Raw genomic sequence first — 21,222 nt, forward strand, 5'->3', positions numbered from 1 at the left:
CACCGTTTGAGGACTGACCCTTTGGTGTCGTATATTGTGATAGGCTCACTATTACTCATAGATGTGTGGTTATAACAGATTAGGGTTTGTGCATTTATGCAAAAATCTAATCAAGAGACACAGTGCATTGTCATCTCTCATGTGAGTTAGACTTGTTTTATATTGAGACAGATTTTGACTCATCAGGGTTTTGACTGTGCAGCTTTAAATGAACACATGACAAATATCTGTAAAGCACAATGTAATCAGTATTGATTCAATTAGGTACTGCAGCATGACAGATACTGTCAAATGTGTTTATTTTTCCTCCATTTTACACAAAGCACTAATGCTTGAAATGATTGATCATTGTTCAGACCTCCTTTGAATCGTCTAATCATGGATAGAGTGCTGTATTAATCCTGAAGGGGAAATGCAGCAGTATATCTTATATGCAGCACAACACAGTTCTTAAAATGGCCATCTACAGAGGGCAGTGTTGTCAGTGAAAAAGAAACTGCAACTCTGCAGCTCTGTCAAGCTGCCATTCTACCGAAGACAAAGCTATTTAGCCAAGTTAATGATTTTTATATTGTAAGGTACAGTATTTTTCCACCTTGCTGCTCGGTCATCAGCGCAGCAGTCTTATTCCGGACAGGCTCATCATGAGTCATCATCAGGGTGTCATGACTTTTTGCAGCATCATTTGTATTTTAATGTCCGACTTGAAAAGGTTTCGTCTCACATATCAGTCTGAACTTAAGAGATATTGTGGCTTTGAATCAATCACTGTTGTGACTCATGAAGGAATGAATTTCTGGCTGTGTGACTGGTGACATTCATATGCAGCCAATTCACTGACTGTCGATGTGACAGTCCTCATCACTTGAATACATTCACAGATCAGGGAGGATTTTTTTAAATATGAGCAGCTTTAATATGACACATCTCCCAGCTGGCGTGGTTAATAGTGGCAGATTGGTCTGATGAACCGACAGTGGCCTGACGCAGATTCTCATTTATCATCAATATTGTAAAAATGTCAGTCCACATGTACAGTGACAGAGAAAGAAAAAAAAAGAAAAAACAAACACGCTGAGCACGGCACATTTCATTTTAATGTTTTAATTCCACTTACATGAAAGCACATAACCAAATAACGTACTCAGAGTGTAATTTGCAAATTCCGATTCCTGCATCCCATCTTTCTTTTTGTTTTAAAACCAAGATACTGTAATTAGAAGAAACTGGCACTACTTTTGTGACTACTGAATGGCCATAACGCAGCTTTCTACCGAGTTACATTTTATAATCATGTTATATTTAGAATTATTTTAGTTCGTCTTCTCACAATGTACTTTCAAGGAAGGTATATGTTACTGTAAACCACCTGGTTCAAGCTAAATCCTAAACTGCCAGTTTCAAAGCACGCCTAAACCCTCACACCATACTACTGAGAACCACATACATTCCAGGAGTCAAATCAAGAGTCAAAGGGAATAAAATACACAAAAAGAAAATACAAAAAACACCTGAATAGAAAAAGAGTAGAAAGCCACATAAAAGCACATGGCAAAAGTATCTTCTGCACTGCTGAAAAGATAAAATATCAAAAGTTACAGTATCGCGCCATTATATCAAGTTGTTCACTTTATCTTAGGCTGTCTCTACCTTGTCATGTGGTATGGAAAAAAATCCGGGAAATCATAAGTCTACATACTTTCACAAAGAGTGAAAAGATGTCAGTAAAATGGAATGTAATCCTCTCAACAAAACTATCAACCAAGGTTTAACTAGTTTTCGCAAGTGGCCACTCATACAGAAAACTTTTCCTACACCTGAATGTACATCGAACCCACTGAGCCATGACACGTGTACCATCCATAAAAATCACTACCTGCTACACTGGACACAGACAGGACGGGATGAATACAAGCAATATGGTAATAGATCGTTACCAAGATAAATGCTGCCATCTATACAGTACAATCACTGCTAGTATCAGATGAGACCTATTATAGTTTAGTGAATTCAGATTGCTGTCACCACTTTAACAGTTGGCACGTTTCAAAGGGGTTTCGTAGACCCAAGTGTCACAAAGATTGAAAATGTTCAGTTCAAGTAAAAACATACAATTTATCAAAATTACAGTTAGAGGTTTTTTTGTTTGTGTTTTTCCTGCAACAGCAGCAGTTTGCTACAGAGAATAAGGTTAGAGAGAATGGGGCTGATTTGGATCTAAAGGGAGAGGGATTTCATCTGGACCAAACCACGGACAAAAAAAAAACCAAACAAACAAAAAGAAACAATAAAATAAACATCCACTGTTTCACATAATGAGTAATGTCCAAAAAAACCAAACAAACAAATCAGAACAGGTCTATTCCATTCTTTTCTCTGTGGAGGTGCTCACACAATTAACACACATACTTCAATGTATCTGCACACACACACTGTACTTTACACATTGTGAGTGGAGTGTAAACATACATATCTGTGCATGTATGTGCACACACAACCACACACACAACTTAGGCTGGTGAGAGGTAAAAAATGTGTGTTTTTGTTTTATTTATTTTTTTTATATTTCTCTGAAGTTCAGTTCTTCTCAGCTGCCTGCTCCGTCTTCTCAGCTGCCTGCTCCGTCTCCTCTCCCTCACCCTCGCCCTCACCCTGGGCGTCTGACATCCACAGCTGCAATAAAAAAAAGCACAGGATATTGGGATTGGTGCACGTTCAGAAAACCACTGCAACTTCGAAAAACTAAGTTAAGATTGACGAGTAATAATGTCAAAGTCAAACCAAACCAGTACAGACATGACAGACAGAAGAAAGGGAGAGAGTAAGGCACAGCAGACGTGTGGGGACATCGAGTCAAGACACTCACTGTCAGATTGTCACGAAGCAGCTGCATGATCAAGGTGCTGTCTTTGTAGGAGTCACTGTTGAGGGAGTCCAGCATGGCGATGGCCTCATCAAAGGCCTGGAGGACACAGAGACAGACAGCCGTCAGTACCTCCACAAACAACACAGACTCCCAGAAGCACTTGTGTATTCACCCACATGACATATCTAAATAAACCAAACAAACTCTGGACAATAACGAAGAGACAACAATGTGAATAAAAACTAACAGGTTCAGAGTTGGTCAGTGTAGCATGTCTTTTTGTCTGCTAACTCAGGAAGGAAGTGAATTTATCAGCGCAAAATGTGAAATATTAGACCCAAACATAAACATGGCTTAAATGGTTAACTTTTCCAATGCCTATAGACTTGGTAATACACAAATTCAATGTCCTGTTACAGTCAAGAGAACTTGGGGAAAAAAACGACTAAATCGTGCTAAAAATGTTTTGCTTACTAAACATATCTCCAGGTGTAATTAAAGCAAAAGTTAGACATTTTTCTTATTCACCTTAATACTATGAGTTAGTTAGTTATTTAAATATAAGGCTCTGCCTACAGGTAACAGGATCCACCAACCAGCACCTCTACAGCCTCTCATGTCTGGGACAGAGAGACCGATTAGGGAACTTCTCATCAAATGCTCAGCCAAAAAGTAAATAAACCTATTTTACAAGCTGGAATTTATTGTGTAGATGAGTAGTACTGTGATATTATCATACCATTTACATAGCCACTTCTAAGCAGTCAAATTTACTTTGCATTCACTTACAGTCCGGCCGCTGTTCAGCCGTCACTGTGTTTGCATTCACCTTATCTCAAGTTCCTGACTACACATGAACAGTGTCAGAAGCAGGGAAGCTCTCAATAAGCACCAACTCCTCCATTTTTAAGTATTATGTGCATCATTTTGTGGAAGGAACCCCTCGAAAATGAGATGATTCACCTCAAGGGGCTATCCTGAATAAATAAATTCAAATTCAAGTACAGTCAGACTACCAGAGCACTGCGCCCACTTAAAACCACTTATTAGACTTTTGACCACCTTCAGGACAACTCTTCATTTGAAAAGAACATATAGCAAAACACAAAAATAAAGACGATGGTGAGATATAAACCATCAGCTCTTACCGCCTTAGCCAGTTGGCAGGCCTTGTCAGGAGAGTTGACGATCTCGTAGTAGAAGACGGAGAAGTTGAGAGCAAGGCCCAGGCGGATGGGATGTGTAGGCTGCATTTCTTTGTAGCTGATTTCCAAGGCCTTCTGGTAGGCTTCTTGTGAGCTATTGATAATGGCTACAAAAAGGAAAACAAGGCCAGTCAGGAAACAGATATTCACTGTTCAATGGAGGGGAAAAAAACACAAGGTTTCTTGGGGTTTGTTCATATTACTTTAACTGCTCTAAATGAGACTACACTTTGCTGTGCGCCATCTGTGTGAGCATAATGGTGCATGTTACTGCTTTCCAGATCTTCCTTTGGCAATGAGAACCACTTTCTCTCAATATTTACACACATATTAAGGATGCAAAAACAAATTTCACAGCCTGCTATCTGCTCAATTACAGTTCGGCCCTGCCCATACCCAACTGTCTGGGAAGGCTGCGGTTTATGATTATTTTGATGATCATGTAATACACAGAATATTTTAATCATTTGATCAATAAAACATCAAACAAGAACTGCCATCACAATTTCCTTGACCAAGACCAAGACGATAAACAGCTGGAGCCCAATAATACTCAGTTTACTGTTAATAAGACAAAGACAAATCTGGACAACAAAGAAGGTGGACTGATGTGAAAAACAGCATAAAAAGATGCTGCATTTCAATACATTTTCTGTAAATCATCATTTCAACAACAACTGTCCAGTACTGTTGTCCAAAACAGTTGTTTGCCAAGACCCACATTGGGCTGGAGCCAGTAGATTACAGTAAAAAAAAAAAAAAATCTCACTTCAGCCACCTGAATGACAAACAGCGAAGACGAGATAAAACCATATTTAATGAGTTTGTATACAGTAAATGTTTTTTTTAAATGTATAAAAAGTTCTCCTCAAAGCCAAAGAAATATCACGCACCACATGTGCAGTAGTTTGGATAAATCCTCTGAGAAAGATAATACACTCCACAAGATCAACGTCTCCATAAAGAAAACCTCTCCCTGCTGATTTAGGCCGTTTCCTCTGCGCTTACTATCAACAGCCAAAAATCCAGACTGGAGAATTACAGCTCCGAGACTGAGGAAGCAAAAGGTGACACAAAGCCCAGAGGGGATTATTATGGATTTTACATGGAGATCTAACAGTCCCCTAAATTACATGGGATATTCATTGCAAATACGTAGCTGAGGAAAACAACATGACTCACAAAACAAGACAACCTGAAATTACGGAAGGAAAAAAAAAAAAACTCATCACCCTGGCAGTCTGGCTCGCCACACAGCCGCTGAAGAAACTCTAAAACCGCCTCCCGGCAACCAGTCGCAGCCAACACCCTTGTGCTGCCCCTGTTGCCATGGCAACCCAGCAGCAGTCCTTGCCTGTGTTTTCGGTTGACAGTTGTAGGTCAAGGACGGACGGACGGACAGACAGGGGGAGGTGGTGTCAGCGCTCTGGCCACCGACACGACACGACACGACAACACCTGAAGCAAACCTGGTCCCATCGTCTTAGGGAGAGGGATTGTTGTTTGTTTCTAAGGCCCACGAATCGGCATCCGCCGTCACCGACAGATGTGTAACAAACCGTCACCATGGCAACAAAGACCCCATCACACAGCGGCATGTTTTTAGCAGTAGGTGGCACCATTAACTTTTTTCTGTGCGTTTCAACACGTCTTGCACACTGTTCATGAATACAAAGCAAAAAAATTGGTGCTGCTGTCTCATTTCTAGATAGATAGATAGATAGATAGATAGATACTTTACTCACCCTCCTTGTCCTCTCCAATGGCCACCTCCGCCAGGTAGCGGAAGTAGTCTCCCTTCATCTTCAGATAGAAGACTTTGCTGTCAGCAGGCGTAGCATTAGGGATCAGATGTTTGTCAAGCAGGTCCTGCAACAAATCAGAGTTTGAGCGTGAGTTGACATTACCACATAGCCATCTTGAGTGTGCAACCACAACCTTGAGATTGAATAGTCCCTATATTTAAGTGCCTCGTCATCATCTGCCCACTTCCTGCATTCCTTTACCATCACTGCCACCGTGAGTATCTAGGTCTTTCTTCACACATGTGCTACGTAACGTAAACCACCTATTCATTCATTCATTCTCTAAAAAAAGTTAGATTAAGAATGAAGGATGACGACATACAGCAGGTAGAGCAGCCGAACTACTTTTGCTTTGGTTTGTCTCCAGCAGATTAACAGGATATTGTCTGGTGTGATTTCAAAGAGTTTGGGTGACTTAAGCTTAATGTAGAATATGTCACACAAAAAAAAAAGGTATTTGGAAATGGGGAAAAAATACTGTTACATGTCTCACCGATACAGCATCTTGTTCAAAACTGTACAAGCTGTTCTGGAGGAATACAGTGAGTCTATGAAATGAACTGGGACAGAATGAGTGATGTGGTGGTGGAGCATGTTTGAAAGGGATGGAAATCTTTTGAAGGTTAAAAAAAAAATCCCTAGAGAAACCACTAAGGAATTCTCCTTTTGAATTCATCGGTCTGAAGAATAGTGGACAGTGAGTGTGTGAATACATGATGTCCAAACCAACCAAGTCCATCTGTAGGATTTTCACACATCTGGTGGGCCAGAGAGCCGTCATTTGCATAAAGAATGACTCTTTGACATCTCCTGCACACCAAGGCACAACATGGTCACACAACCACGCTACTATTTATGTATCTAACCATTCAAAACGCACCAGAAGTGTGAAGAGGGCAAACCAATATCTATAAAGACAGTGGTGTGGATTGTGGACGACCTGTGCCATAAAACCATAAAAAGGTGTCCAGTATCTCTTATACTTACAGCATTTGCATATGTAAACTGCCCCTAATAATGAAGGTTTACACTGTCCCTCTTACTCTCTTCAGTCCCGGCCACACACAGACACAGCCAACCAGTAGGGGTCACTAGCACAATGACAAGATCCCTCACTGGCCTCCCATTCACTCATTCATATTTAATGAAAACTTCTCAGCCAGCACCTACATGAGAGAAGCTCCACAGTGGACTGTGATGAAGAGACTCAACCTCCTGCCTAAAACCACCTCCTTCCACTTACAGGTAGGTGTTGGTGATATACCGAATATATTTGAATCTCAGCTGCAGAATGAGGCAGTGGCGCCTTTTTCTTCTGCAGCACATGATGTAAATGGGGAAAAAAGACTCAGGGCACAAATATAACTGGAAGTTGATTCAAACTGGAATAACTTCCTGGTTCTAACTATAAAGCTACAAATAGCGAGCCCTGTGGCTATAGATTTCTCCTCATTGAAACATTTGACATTTTAAGAACTAGGTGAGGTACTTTCTTTACCTACTGCACCTCTTCCTCCTGCCTTAAGATATCAAAATGCAGGAACAGCCTGCTGAAGGATTAGTTAGATTAATTAGTTATAAGTTATATTCTTCATATCATTATTTAATGCTTTTATGACTAGCTGTTACACTGGTCAATGAAGTGGGGCTAATTTTATCGTGTCCATATGGTTTCAACAAATTTAAGAGGTTTAAAATTTGAAAATAAACGTATATTTAACACATATTCGTTTTTCATGGACACAAAACAAAAATAAAAATTTGCTTTTAATACATTAAGAGAATTCATTAGAGAATAATGGCAAAAATGTCTAATTGATTGGTAACCATAAAAACATTGCACCAAATGATTACACTTACTTAAAAACACAAAAATTCTCAATAAAACACCTTATCAACTAGTTTCGCATGATCTTATATTATGACCCATGTATTTATTTTCAACTATACAAATCTTTTCCCAACTATTTATATGTTATTGCCATTGTTGAGCATTAATCTCTAAAACTGAGCTGCATTTTGATTTGCATGACCGGCGTCAAAGCTTGATTCTTCAACTCCTCGCTAGCAAACAGCCATCACGTCCACAACACCAGAGATTTTACCTGAACCCCTCTGTCTTCCCATCTCTCCACCTCAGTTTATGTAATCCCTCTCTTCGCTGCCTCCCCCTCTCCAGCACCTCTCTCTGCTTCTTACCAGGACTTCCTTGCAGATGTCGTTCAGCTCCTTCTCGATCTTCTCTCTGTACTCCTTGGCCAGCGCCGTCTTCCCGCTGTCATCAGACTTCTGCTCCATGCTAGACACCACCCGCCAGGAGGACCTCCGAGCCCCCACCACATTCTTGTAGGCGACAGAGAGCAGGTTGCGCTCCTCGTTGCTGAGCTCCGTGCCCTCCTCCGTAACAGCCTTCATGGCTGCGGCCATGTCATCGTAACGCTCAGCCTGCTCGGCCAGTTTGGCTTTCTGTACCTGCTCCTCCTTGTCTGCCATGGCTCCTGTGTGGGCTGAGGAAGGAAGGACAGAGGAGAGGGAGTCGGGAAGGACAAAACAAAGGGGACAGGGGACGGATTAGAAAGACAGAGGAGAGAGAGTAGGGGGAGGGAAGGGACAAGGAGAGAAAGAGAGGAGCAACATGATGGGAAAGGGGGGAGGGATTTGATCATTTGAGTTCAAGAGGGACTACAGTGCTTGTAAACGTGCTGCCCTTACTGCACAATATGATGATTTCATGATACAAAATGGCAATTAGTCTCAATTCCTCTTGATTATAGTTGGAGAATATTACATGGGCAAAAAGTGTAGGTCATATACATTCATCAGATAGGATAATGCTATCATCACAGCCAATGCTTGGGAACACTATAACATCTCTTGGGTGTGTACACACCAGCATTTTTAAACACCTTTCTGGATTTCACCCAGCTTGGCACATTTGCACCTGTTCCAGCATAGACATCTATTGGCATCTCAGTAATTTAGAAATACAAGACAGCGGCTTATTTTTTCTTCTTCAGTCATTGTCTCTCTTGACAGATTCATGTCAAGAGAGAAATCTGCAAAGTAGCATGACTGTCCTTGTCACATAAGGGCCACAACAGCAAAGATAGTTTGTTCAGGTTTCATCAGGAATGCAACTAATGATCCTAACTATTACTAATCCTATGACTGTAGTTCAAACAACATTATGCAACTAGAAATGCTGTGAAATAATGAATAATGGAGACTACTGATCTAAAGTCAACTTAATGTTGATGATAAGATAATCATCAGATTATTTACTCTCAGAATGCATTGGTTACTTGGTCTTTGTCATTAAACGCCACACAAACACAAGACTCAATAATATACAAGATGTTAAAAATCTAATCAAAAATACCAAAGCATTCTGTTAACTATAGTTTGACTGTAGACCAGGAAACCTCACGTTGACGTAGCTGGGACGTCTGAATGTTTGGCTTTTTTTTGCCTTAAAATAATTCATACATATCATTTAACAAAATATTTGCAGATAGGCTTTCAGTGCGAAGCTTTAAATGTTCTAACATTACACCAGAGAACAATACAGCACAAATGATTAACTCCACAAAATACTCACTATTCATTTTCAGTAATTTTTTCCCCCAAATCTGACTTGTGAGCTATACACCAGTTTATATGCAGGACAGAAAAGCTAATCCAACCAAAACACACCATTAGAGTAATGCAGGTGAGGAAAAAACAACCAATACGGTCAATATAGTCAATATTGATCCTTTTGTGATTACACTGCTGACACCCTGCTTCCTAGCTGATATATCTAGATTTTTTCAACAATTCAACCCTCCCACATCTCAGTGTACCCTACTGCAGGACTGTTGCGGTGCATAAACTAAACTATATCAAATTTTGCTTAATGGCTGCTTTAACAAACCTGGGACGAGTCCTTGAAGAAAACAGAGGGGGGAAGAGAAAGAAAATCACACAGTGACTGAGTCAGATTTACCAGAAACCCAGACACCTGCACCCTTCTGAGGAATGTCGGCCACCCAGTTTCACGTCTGTCTCTCTCTCCCTCTCACACACACACAAACACACACACACACACACACACACACAAGCGCGCACGTACACACACGCGCACACACACACACCTGCCCGACGAGCTCCAACTGGACGATAAGGATAAAAAAACGCACAAATATGGTCTCCCTGTGAGATCTGCCTTTGATATTCCCGATGTTTAAATGGCTGATGCCGCCGCAGAAAGGCAGACGAGACCCGGGAACAGTGTCACCGAGTCGGTTAAACTGGAATGAAAGGAACCTCGCTTAGTTCACTCCACAGTGAACGCCCTTTTTCCGCTTCCCGGAAAACAAACCATGGCTTATAGGTTCTGGCGAGCGTTATGTATTAATTTTAGTAGCTCCATTCACAAAAAGCTGATGTGGTTTAACCAGAAACCTGTACGCCAACACAGCCAGTGAAAAACAATAGCTGGGTTAAAGTGCAGTAGCGCTTCCCATTCAGCGAGCGAGCGCCGAACAATGACTGAGCAGCGGAGCATCACTGGCTTCCCCCTTTTACAGTCAGTAGCGACGATTCACGCTGGATTAAAAGCGCATCCAAAAGCACACAGAGCAAATTTAACGATTTCCTGTCGAACACAGCGCCGATCACCGGCAGTAAATAACCGTGAACTAACCTGTGAGTGTCGTTAGACGATGCTGTTCCTGATTCCCGGCCGCACAGCTGATGATCTCTCCCGCTCATCCACGGGGTTTCCCTCCAATCAAAGACTCAGCGGCAGGGTCGCACCGGGACGGATGACGTCAGAATCGTGTTGCTGGGGCAACCAAATGTACGGGCAGAAAATTTCAAAAGCCATGTAAACTGTAGACAGTGGACAGTTTTAAAGAGTTTATGAGATATATTTTATGAGTAACCTCACGTTATTCGATTTTTAATTTTTAAAACAAAGTAAATACATGACATCTTTTGTTTTTTAATTCCCCTAACTGTAAAAGTAATTGAAAAAAGTGTCTCTGAGTCTTGCTTGTTGTATGACTGCAGAAAAGTAGGTATGTACATATCCATTTGCCCAACAACGGCCACAAAGGCTCGTAGAAGATGTACTTGGCGAATTCCATCTTTGTGTAGAAAGAGTTATTATTTTACTGATTAGTAGTAGATGTCTTTAAAACATAAGGACCGAAAAGAGTACCGTATCAACAAAAATAAATCGTGCAAGACGTGCCATAAAGACAAAATGGACACAGGGACACCCGGAAGTGGTCTGATACACACACACACACACACACACACACACACACACACACACACACACACACACACACATGTATATCTATGCACACACCATAGACTGTATGATGCTCTCTCTCTCTCTGTAGGCTTCACTGTCCTAAATGCCGATTGCTGTCGGTTGCTATGGAAACTGTGGATGTAGGATACTCAATTCAGTTTCACAACATGTGAAAACAATTAAATGCAAAATTGCCATTCTCGACCATCCCCAGGAGGCCCATACACACACAAAAAATGTAAGGCATGAAACCATGAGGGAACATTTGATTTTATAAAAACGAATAACAGCAAATGGATTTATCATTCAAAATAAAATAAAAACTGTAACCATAGGCTACTATACCTCATTCACTTCTTAAATGCTGCTAATTTAATTGCATAAGTGGGAATATACAGTAATGACACCTCTAAGGAGAGGAATGTATCATGGCCCAGCTTTTTTCACATATAAAATGTTCATAATTTAACACAAAATGCATCAAAATTCCCCAGAAGTTTACCAATTAATGTTACATGATGTTTTGACTTTGATCAGCCCTGCTGTAGTAGCTCTGCTGAGCCCTCTGAGAGATGACATCGTTTTTAACCCCGACCTTATCTGGGTTACCTTAAAATTTCAGTTTTAATAGTCCTCTCACTTTTGCAAAGACATGATACTTGGCTGCCTAACCCAGTTTTACAACAAATCAACATGCATCTCCTGAAGCCAGAGAACATTTGCACCCCACTAGGCTCATGGTGGTTATTCCAGATGTTATGGCCTGTTCATCTAGTTCCACTAGTTTACAAATAGCCACAAATTAAACCTGGTATCATCACACATGATTAACCACATCAGTTGACGTGTCTTACTTAAGAAAGAAGAAAGAAAAAATCAATATGAAATTCTGTGTGAGTGTAGGGGCCAAACATAGGGGCATCAGGTGGGCACAGTATCAGACAGTGATCTGGACCCTGGCCACTGACATAATGCCCAACAGCCTTTCTTCACAGGGAAAATGTCTGATGCCTGAGGAGATACTAACTGGCAAGTGGGACTAGAAAAACTAGATAAACAGTGATGTTATCCCATTCAAAACCATTCAGATATAGTTTCCAGCACTTTTTTTTAAATCAACAAACAGCAGAGAGCAGATAAGGCAGCCACACATACATTATAGGCTACTTGAATAAAAAATGTTTTCCCTACAATGCTCTGCTAATGGAAAAATGCCCCAAACTCTGAGGGCTCCACCTAGTGTTTGCCCAGAAAATTAACTGAGGAAATAAAATGACAAAATAATACAAAAGAGGTACAATTACAGTAATAGTTATTTTGAAGCATGCCAGTAGATGGCAATGGGTTTCAGCAGGCTACTGATTAACACAAGCTTGTTTGGGGCCTACAACACAACTGTACTATTGCCTTGGTGGTCCCTGGTCAGTGTAATTCAGTATAGTAGAGTTTGTGTTTCTAAAAATCAAAACGTATATAAACAATTTTCCACTGATTACATAAAGCCAAAAAAACCCAGTGTTACAGAATGCCATTATCACCAGTACAATGAGAGCAGATCATGGTTTGCAGCTGTTTTCATCTCCTCAAAAACTGAGATGTGGCCGGAAATAGATGATCTATAGCCGGTGGGAATATAATTAATTCCTTCACCTAATTAAGACAACTAATTTCATTTTGTGCAAGTGCTCCTCTTTTTCTTGTCAACCGTGGGCCTGGACTCAAACAAACAGGCCATAACACAGACAGAGGAGATCTCACAGATGTGTGTGCGCACGTGTGTGTATGAATGAACATATCTCGTGTTTTTTCATTCACAAGGTTGCAGATGGGAAGGAAGGCGGTGGGTTATGTGTGAGAACACAGAGGAACAATGTGGGCTATGACTCATTCAGCTGAACTGCTTGAGCCATAAAAAAAAAAAAAAACAGCACACCACTAGCTTTCTTCTAAATATTCAGAATCGGAGAGATTTATCATTATTACACTTTAAATTATTTAAAGTTGATACGTTTTCTGGCTTTTAATGACTACATAATTATTAGTCAAGCTTCTACAGGACTTGCTATGATGTGTTTGCCACTGACTCTGACCTTACTGATACACGTGTCAGAGCTGGAGAAAAGGAAACAGTGGGAGTTTGTGATGAAAAGCTCTTTCTTGAATGAGTCCAGACAGGATTCATAGCTTTTGTTAAATAGACAGAAAGTGCTGAGGTTTGACTCATTTCCTGTTGTTGTGAGGCTTTCATGACAGTTGTCATCAGGTTCAACATCATGTCACTGATGTAACTATTTCAGTTTTGGCACTGATGTTTTTGGTCATTGCTCCAAAGTTATATTTTACATGTCATCTTTTTCCTCCAGTTTCCCAAGAAGTATTTGTGCAGAGCTTTCAAGGCAAAAACAGACTCACAAATTCAGATTCGCAACCTTGTTACCTGCAAGATGTTTCAATTCTGTCGGCACATTCTGAGTGACAGCTTAAGTCCTAGGAGGGATTCACATTTACATAATGTGAAAAACAAACATTTACTTTTGCAAGTAGTCGATTTGGATGGAGAATATCTAACCATCAGGCTAACAAAACCTCAAAATCAAGAGCAGACAGGGTGTTTTAGGAGTCACACATACAGTATCAGTATCTGACAGGTCAAACAAAAAACTACTGTCTGGCCAGATACAGGATTCTTTCTAAATATCTACTGAAAGACACAATGTTTGCGTGGAATATTATCAAAGAAAACTATCAAAAGAAGCCATTCCAAGAAAAACGCAGATATACAACAAAGTAAAATTTAATAAAACGCTATAATACATCATTGGAGCATAAAATCATTTTCCAAGCATACAAATGTTGTGGACAAGCTCCCGTAAAGTTTTATTAACTTGCAATTCATGTAGCAGCTTGGAAATAGCTGGCGAAATTTCATATTTTTATGACCCCACATAAAATCATGATTAACTAGATGAGAGATTGCAGTACAACAGGGCAGACAGGGCTGTGAAGGAACTGATATCAGGGAGAAAAAAAATCTCACTGCTGCCATTTTCCTCATTACTTAACACTCAAAGCCAAATATAAGTGAATTACTAATAAAACAGATGAGGTCACATTTGCGACAAACTATAAATTCAAATTAAAACATTTTGTCTACATCCCATCCAATCCAAATCCATGCGTTGTAAGCAAACTGTGTGTTAACCTCATGTGGCATGCTGGCTGTAAAGGTTTTAATCAGATACTCAATCCTGTAAAGCTTCAGATAAAGAGGTACAAGAGCTAGCAGCAAATCCCTATGTGCACGACACATCGTGGGTGAGGAGGCGTTTGTTCAGAGAAACTTAGAGAATGAAGCCAGAACTTTTCATTCACCGCTTGGATCATAAAAGTCACCAGTGACCCAGAAAAAAAAACAAAAAAAAAACACCATTTGGCCTTAGCCCCTCATGTATTTGAACACAAGCAAAAACAGGACTGGATGGGAGGAAGGATTGCGTCAAAGGCAACCTGGCCTGTTGAAGTCTAAACGAAGGTAACTGCTTCATGTTGTTTACATCAATTCATCCATTGCTGTCAGACTGAGACAAGTGCAGAGTAGGTGCAGGGCCTTGAAGAACTCGGTTAGGTGTCCTGGGTAGCTGCTTACGCCTCCACTCCCTCCAACTCAGGGGGCATAGGAGATTTTGGATGCTTGCTCTCAAAGTGTTGCTTGAAGGTTTTTGGGTCGGGCATCTGGGACTAGAGAAGAGAGCAACACATCGAACAAAAACAATGTTATAGTTTAAGGAAATGGAACAAAACTTTCATTTACGTAGTTGAACATAAGATTTCACTGTGGTCAAAAAACTTTACACAAATCAAACAAGGGACCAAATAGCACCAGACCAGAGATTAAAATAAAAAAATCCATCTGCTGGATTATCAGAGGTGACGCTTCATACTCACCCGGCACACGGCGCAGGTGAACACTAGTGCCGCCTTAGCTGCCGTCTTTTGATCGTGACCTTTGGCTTTCTTCATTTCTGCCTGTTTCTTGGCATTTTTCTGCTGAGACTGGATCTTCTGATGCCCACGTGCCATGATGGCAAAGCCTAGAGACGGGGGATACAAGCCAGGACAGAGGGCTTAATGTTTACTGTTGTTGGACATATAGCCTACTATGTGGTTTTTATTGTGTTTGGTACACACCTACTATACAAATATCTGTTAGTAAAAGCCTATTGTTAATCGTTTTGTTCTCACTGTAATGATACAATGATACCAAAGGCAAATTAGAGATGATAGACCATTATTAAGTACAGTGTACACAATTTCCGTGACATCAGTCTTTATCAGGGACAATGCCAGGCCTTTCTTGGAGGCAGCTGAAGGTTTGATGGCTACAAGGCTCAAAACAAGAGCAAACAACTGCCAGGGTCAGGCAAATTAAACAAGATAACACTACAGTCTGGCCTCAACTGATATACAGGTGTTTCAGGTGAACAACAGTCAGCATGTGGTTCATTGTATGAGCACAGGAGTTGTGTAATTTCTGAAAGATATATTTAGGACAAGGGAACACAAACATCATCAGAACAGCTAAGCATTGTGGGTGGTCTTTATTGACTTATCTGGACCATTACACTGAATGATCACAAAACCACCTTAAATAAAACTGGTTCCAGGTTTTTTTTTAAAACCAGCTGAGATAACAAACTTGTTTCTGGGAACAGGTCCAGGTTTTTGCTACAGAGATATTGACATTTAGTGGGGGAGAAACAAGTTCTCCCTTGTCCTTATCAGGGATTTTAAGAAGGAAACCTATTAATAAACTAGTTTCCCCTGCAGGACAAGCTCCACAGAAGACGCCACCCTCAGTAGGATGCCTCCTTTAGTTTAAGGCTGGTGTGGCTATTTGGAAAGATCTTCAACCCCGACTACAACTACAACTACAACTACAGGTGGAAACCATAGAAATGCAAGCTTATGAGTGTGGCCTGATTAAAACGAGCCATGACCCTTCAATTTTGATGCAGAGTACCAACATTATGTTGCATCTACTTTACAAAGCTTGTGCCATTATAGTTAAACTGTGCACAGACCTTCAACAATAAATGTCCAGTTATCCAAGTTTCACCACTCTGATTGAACCTCAGTTTGTGCCCCTGCAGGTGTTGGGGCTCGAGGAAGTTGCCCACTTTGCTGTTGCTAATCTAGCCTTGCTTACTAGCGACTTCTATAAATAACTTAGTATGCGGAGTAGCCAGATATTAATTTAGTGTTGTTAACCAGTGTTGGTTTATCTTAGGAGAAAACTGCTAAGCCTTTTAAGCACCCTGCATGTTGACCCCCCTGTCAACACCATATGCTATTAAAATGATTTAATAAACTCCTCGGTGATTGCGAAATCAAATGTAATATGATAATTTTGGTGATGTAATACTTCACGTGTGGGGTCGTTGAAAATACAGACGAGTTAGCAACGTTAGCAGTGAAGTGTTTTCTGTCTCGTATGCTCACATCGTGTTGACCTTTTCGTTTACAGTCATAGTGATGGGCACTTTCTTATACACCTCACCTGACTCACTGTCATCGAAGCGACGCTCGACTGGTTAGTCCTGCTTTAATTCAGCTGTTTATTCGTAGCTGAACTTCAAATCATCAGTTGTAACGTGGGTTAGCCTGCATGCTAACCCTAGCTTCCTCCGGTCGGTAACGTTAGCTAGCCGGCTAACAGACTTCATGGGAACTTCCTTCGGCTTGAGGCGAACTAACGATATGTTGCCGATTTTTAAATGCTGTATACATATGAATATATGAAAGGACAGCAAGTCTTACCTCTTAAAAATACGAATACGTGTTGTTTGCTGGGTGCCCACACTCAAATGTGACAGCTGCACAGTTCACAGAGAACCGATGGCTAACGCTGCGTTCAGAGGCACTCGTAAAATGCAGCTTCAATACTAAATAAACAGCGTCTTGGGTGAAAACAAATCCGATGCTTTCTTTTTTTTTTTCTTCTAAAACTTAACCATATTAAATGTTTAAACACATTTTATGCAGGTTGGGATCAGTATACCGAATTGTGACTTTTGCAAAAGACAGAAAAACATAGATCACATATTAGTATTGAGATATATTTTTTCGCTAAAAACAGAAGTCAGTAAATGCACCGGAAGAGCAGGCTCATTGAAGCGGCCAGGCTGCAGGTACATGACATTGACAATGTTGCCCCCAAGCGGTAGAGTTTGGTCAGTGCATTGCCCCCATTAAACTGCAGGTTTACTTTATATCAGTTGGTTTTAACATTGAACAGTGGGATGCAGTTGTGTGTGCATGATATCTGCACGGGGCTGGTAATGTTTCATTTTTCATTCAGAATTTATGGAGATGCTTTCATTTATCTACATAAACATGCTAAACATCATGGTTATGTTATGTCATGTTGTTTTATGTTTACACCTTTCACGTTTTCTTCTTACAGCAAAGACACTGCCTTGCAAAATATGTCAGGTTGTTTTCAATTATCTACATATTTGCACAACTTGCAGGAAAATAAGTTAAAGAACATGATTTAATTGTTCAATTTTAACTGTTATAAAAAAAAATAATTTTTTTTTCAATAAACAATTAACATAAATTAACTTTTCAATCTGTGCTGTGGGTCAGAAAATTTGCTTTTGTTGAACTCTTTGCACCTCACCTGTTCCTGAGCAAATACATCACACAGGACCAAGACTCCCTGTGTCACCCATCAACACTGAGAGCTAACACTGGGGGGCAGGCATGGAGAAAGACTGTACACTTTCCATTTAAATAATGCAGTGAGCGTCTCAGTGGTGCCAACATCCACCTCTAACACATAGGCACAATCTTATATTGATATGCACCTAATATAATACTGTTGTACCTCTCTTTCTAATCACAGTTACACAAATACTGCAGCAGCATGGCCATAATGTGACCTCCATAATGTGGACTAAGTTGGATATTTATCTTTTGTATCTGTGACTGTGGTTAAGCCGTCAGGTGGGAACAGTGGAGCTGTTCACCTGTGCTCAGTATTTGACTAAATTCAGCTAATATGTAAATGCACTGCAGCTCCGGTTCTCACATGATGGAAACTGAGGCCCATCTGTTATCAGAAATAATACGTCTAAATATCAATCAGTGTATAGAGAAAATAGCTAAATCAAAAACTTTCTTTTCTCAGTGCCGAGATGCCTGAGCTAGGTGTCATGATTTTTCTTGAGAGAAATCTTATCATTGTGAGAAAAGTCCCCAGCCAGCCATTGTCCCCCCGCCCCCCCCCCCCCCCTCACCTCACCCCACTCCACCTTCCTGCTGTTTTTCTTCTCATCATAAGAAAAGAGAGACAATCCTTTCAGTCTTTTGTGAAAGGGGGGGAAATATCTCTCAAGAGAGAAGGATGTGATTATGCTTTCAGAAAGGGGGCAAAAAGTAAAAGAAAGAAAGGGAGGGGGTTTAACAAAAATGACAAAAGCCACACATTGCTCAAGTTCCCCCACCCTGGAGGTTGTTGTGCAGGGACTTGCTAGCTTAAGTTTGGGGTGGGGTTGTCCAGCCTTAGGGCCTGTGTGAAAGCAAATCTTCCAGGTGTCAGCTTTTCAATAGGAGAGGAGAATATTATCTGGTTGTCCATTGTGCGTATGAATAAGCAGGGGTTTGCCACCGACAGCCTGAGATATTTTTTTCCACAATTTGGGTCTTTTTTCCTCCCGCCACAAGGGCTTTCAGGTTCACTCTCAGCTCAGCCAAGTTGTTGTTGTTTTTTTCTTCTCTTACCGCCCTTCTCTAAGCTCCTCAGACTGCAGGTACTAGTTTCTAGTTTCTCACCAGAAAAACTGATGTAAGCTGCTTTTTAACTCAATGTCCATCATGTCTAACTCTGGAGAACAAAACTTCACACAGAGCGGGAGAAACAGTGGCTGTCGCTAGGGTTTAGTGTGTGACCTCTTTCTTACTCTGGAAGCTGTTGAGGAAGAGGAAGTTGGATTTCATCTTCCCTATTGGCCACTTCCTCTCTCTCAGCTAGCTACCCCTCCTCGTGCTTTCCCTTTCTTTAAAAAAAAAACAAACCAACAGGTTTTGCCACAGTCCACAGAACCACTGTGACATGCCTCAATGTTGCCAGACCAGTCGGCCCGTACACAAGCCACGACGCAGTCACAACACATGCACTTGCTGGTGATAACTTTCACTGCTAAGGCTGACTGGATTAACATAGAGCACACAGAGAGAGAGAGAGGGGGGGGGGGCGGGGGGGAGGTTTGTTGAAGCATATAATGGCAGTGTTTAGGGAAAGATAAAAGAAAAAAATTAAAAATTAAACCACCAGTATCACACAAATCTCAGCACTTGAACTCTCCTCAGAGGGAGAATAAGTTAAAAGAAAACTTAATAGTTAAGCTTAGTGCAGCCTCAGATTTTTGTGCAGTGTGTTGTGCAATGATGCAAATGCATGTGTTCATTGTCTCATTAAAAGTGACCCCTGGGAAACCACAAGGAATCACATCAAGAGGGCAAACCATGCCTTCAGGCTAGTGTATTTCTTATACTCACACAAACACACACACACACACACACACACACACACACACACACACACACACACACACACACACACACACACACACACACACACACACACACACACGGTGCAACTGAAGGAGAGCTGAGGTCTGGGGTCGGCCAGACAGAGGCTGATTGTGAAGGTGGTGACAGCGCTCAGTAACCTCACTAAACAGCAGCGGCTCTCTCTTGTGCCAAATGCAACTGTTAGTGAATGGAGTCAAATATACACAAGTTTTAACACAACTGTAATGAAATATCAGATTTTCTGGACCATTTCATCTGAACAGTCGCCAGTTTAACCCTGTAGCTGCGGTGACGTCATTGTATTTGTGCTGTAGCTCAACAGGAGAGAGGTTCAAGTAAAAAGTTAGTTATAAAGTTATATAAATAACAAATGCATATGAATAAAGAAATATGAATATGCTGTATATATAGAGAGAGAGACATTAAAAAAAATGGTGTGCCATTTTAGCAACATTTGAAACATTTAAAGTACTATATGAATACAATGAACTAATTTAGATGAAATAATACAGAACTTAAAATCAAGTCCACTTTTAGATTTTGCTTTACGTAAGTTACTTGCTAGCATTTCTAAGACATCTCCATGACATCTCAGTGGTGAAGACCAGATTGTGGTTGAAACTCCAGAAAACAAATAATAAATGGGCACTGAGTCAATAAAGAAGTGCCCCAGTCAACATTAGCATTCAAATAAAAACGTCCAAAGTACAATGCTAACAGTATATAATCTTTATACTGTATGGCACTTCTTTTTGTGGGCCCTGACAGGTCGTGATGAGATGAGTTGAAGAGGAGCGGCACAGTTTGGGGGCAACTGCTTTAAAAGTATTTGATTGTATCAGTTCATTTCACGCACTAGACAGATGACAAGTCAGAGGAAAATGAAAGGGACCTGCACTCAAACAGGTAGACTGAAGACACCTAATCCTGGCCAAGTCCAGACAAGCTGCTTCTCCCCGCGAAAAAACTCCTGGTATGTAGGATACACCTTTCACCTCTCTCACCAGAGTGGGACACACACACACACACTAACACACACAAACACACAGATAAAGGTATTTATGGCTCTCGGCCCCTGGATTTCCAGCCTTGTCCTTACCTGCTTGTGGCAGCTTGTACAGTAGCCCTCACATTATTCCAGCTGTCTAACATGGCAGCAGACATTCCTGCAGGCAGAAGTCAGAGAGGGAGAGCTGCAGATAAGAGACAAGCTCATACAGTATATAACCATTATTTTTCATTAACGCAAGCAGAGCATGCCTCTCGCTTTATTTTTCTAAGTGAAGTGACTCATTCATGAGCAGCGACAGATTTTGAGGCAACAGGCCTCTGGGCACATTCACTGTCAGCTCCGACCCCTCCTCCATCGAGACAAGACACCTACACTGACAGAGACACCAAACGTTGTTGGTAATTTGTTTCTCTTTGTGGTAGTTTATGATTCTC

The 21,222-nt window shown here is 40.9% G+C and overlaps 2 protein-coding genes across 3 annotated transcripts; both read right to left on the minus strand.

Moving 5' to 3' along the window:
- Window positions 1-1,149: 1,149 nt before the first annotated feature.
- LOC310994075 (14-3-3 protein beta/alpha-B-like) lies at window positions 1,150-10,642 on the minus strand. 2 transcript variants are annotated; one of them, XM_083982603.1, is made up of 6 exons: window positions 10,561-10,642; window positions 8,076-8,383; window positions 5,817-5,940; window positions 4,015-4,178; window positions 2,867-2,962; window positions 1,150-2,673 (listed from the first exon to the last, which is right to left on the minus strand). In XM_083982603.1, exons 2-6 carry the CDS (start codon window positions 8,367-8,369, stop codon window positions 2,578-2,580), a joined length of 774 nt encoding a protein of 257 aa, XP_083838729.1. In that variant the 5' UTR covers window positions 8,370-8,383; window positions 10,561-10,642; the 3' UTR covers window positions 1,150-2,577. The 2 variants fall into 2 exon arrangements, with proteins under 2 accessions (XP_083838729.1, XP_083838730.1); XM_083982604.1 differs by lacking the exon at window positions 10,561-10,642 and adding an exon at window positions 10,010-10,157.
- A 3,313-nt stretch (window positions 10,643-13,955) lies between these two features.
- Window positions 13,956-17,095, minus strand: znf706 (zinc finger protein 706). The gene is made up of 3 exons (XM_083982608.1): window positions 16,996-17,095; window positions 15,124-15,269; window positions 13,956-14,916 (listed from the first exon to the last, which is right to left on the minus strand). The coding sequence occupies exons 2-3, from the start codon at window positions 15,256-15,258 to the stop codon at window positions 14,821-14,823; spliced, it is 231 nt and encodes a 76-aa protein (XP_083838734.1). The 5' UTR covers window positions 15,259-15,269; window positions 16,996-17,095; the 3' UTR covers window positions 13,956-14,820.
- Window positions 17,096-21,222: the final 4,127 nt, after the last annotated feature.

This window comes from Trachurus trachurus (assembly GCF_905171665.1).
Source record: "Trachurus trachurus genome assembly, chromosome: 11".
Lineage (NCBI taxonomy): Eukaryota > Metazoa > Chordata > Actinopteri > Carangiformes > Carangidae > Trachurus > Trachurus trachurus.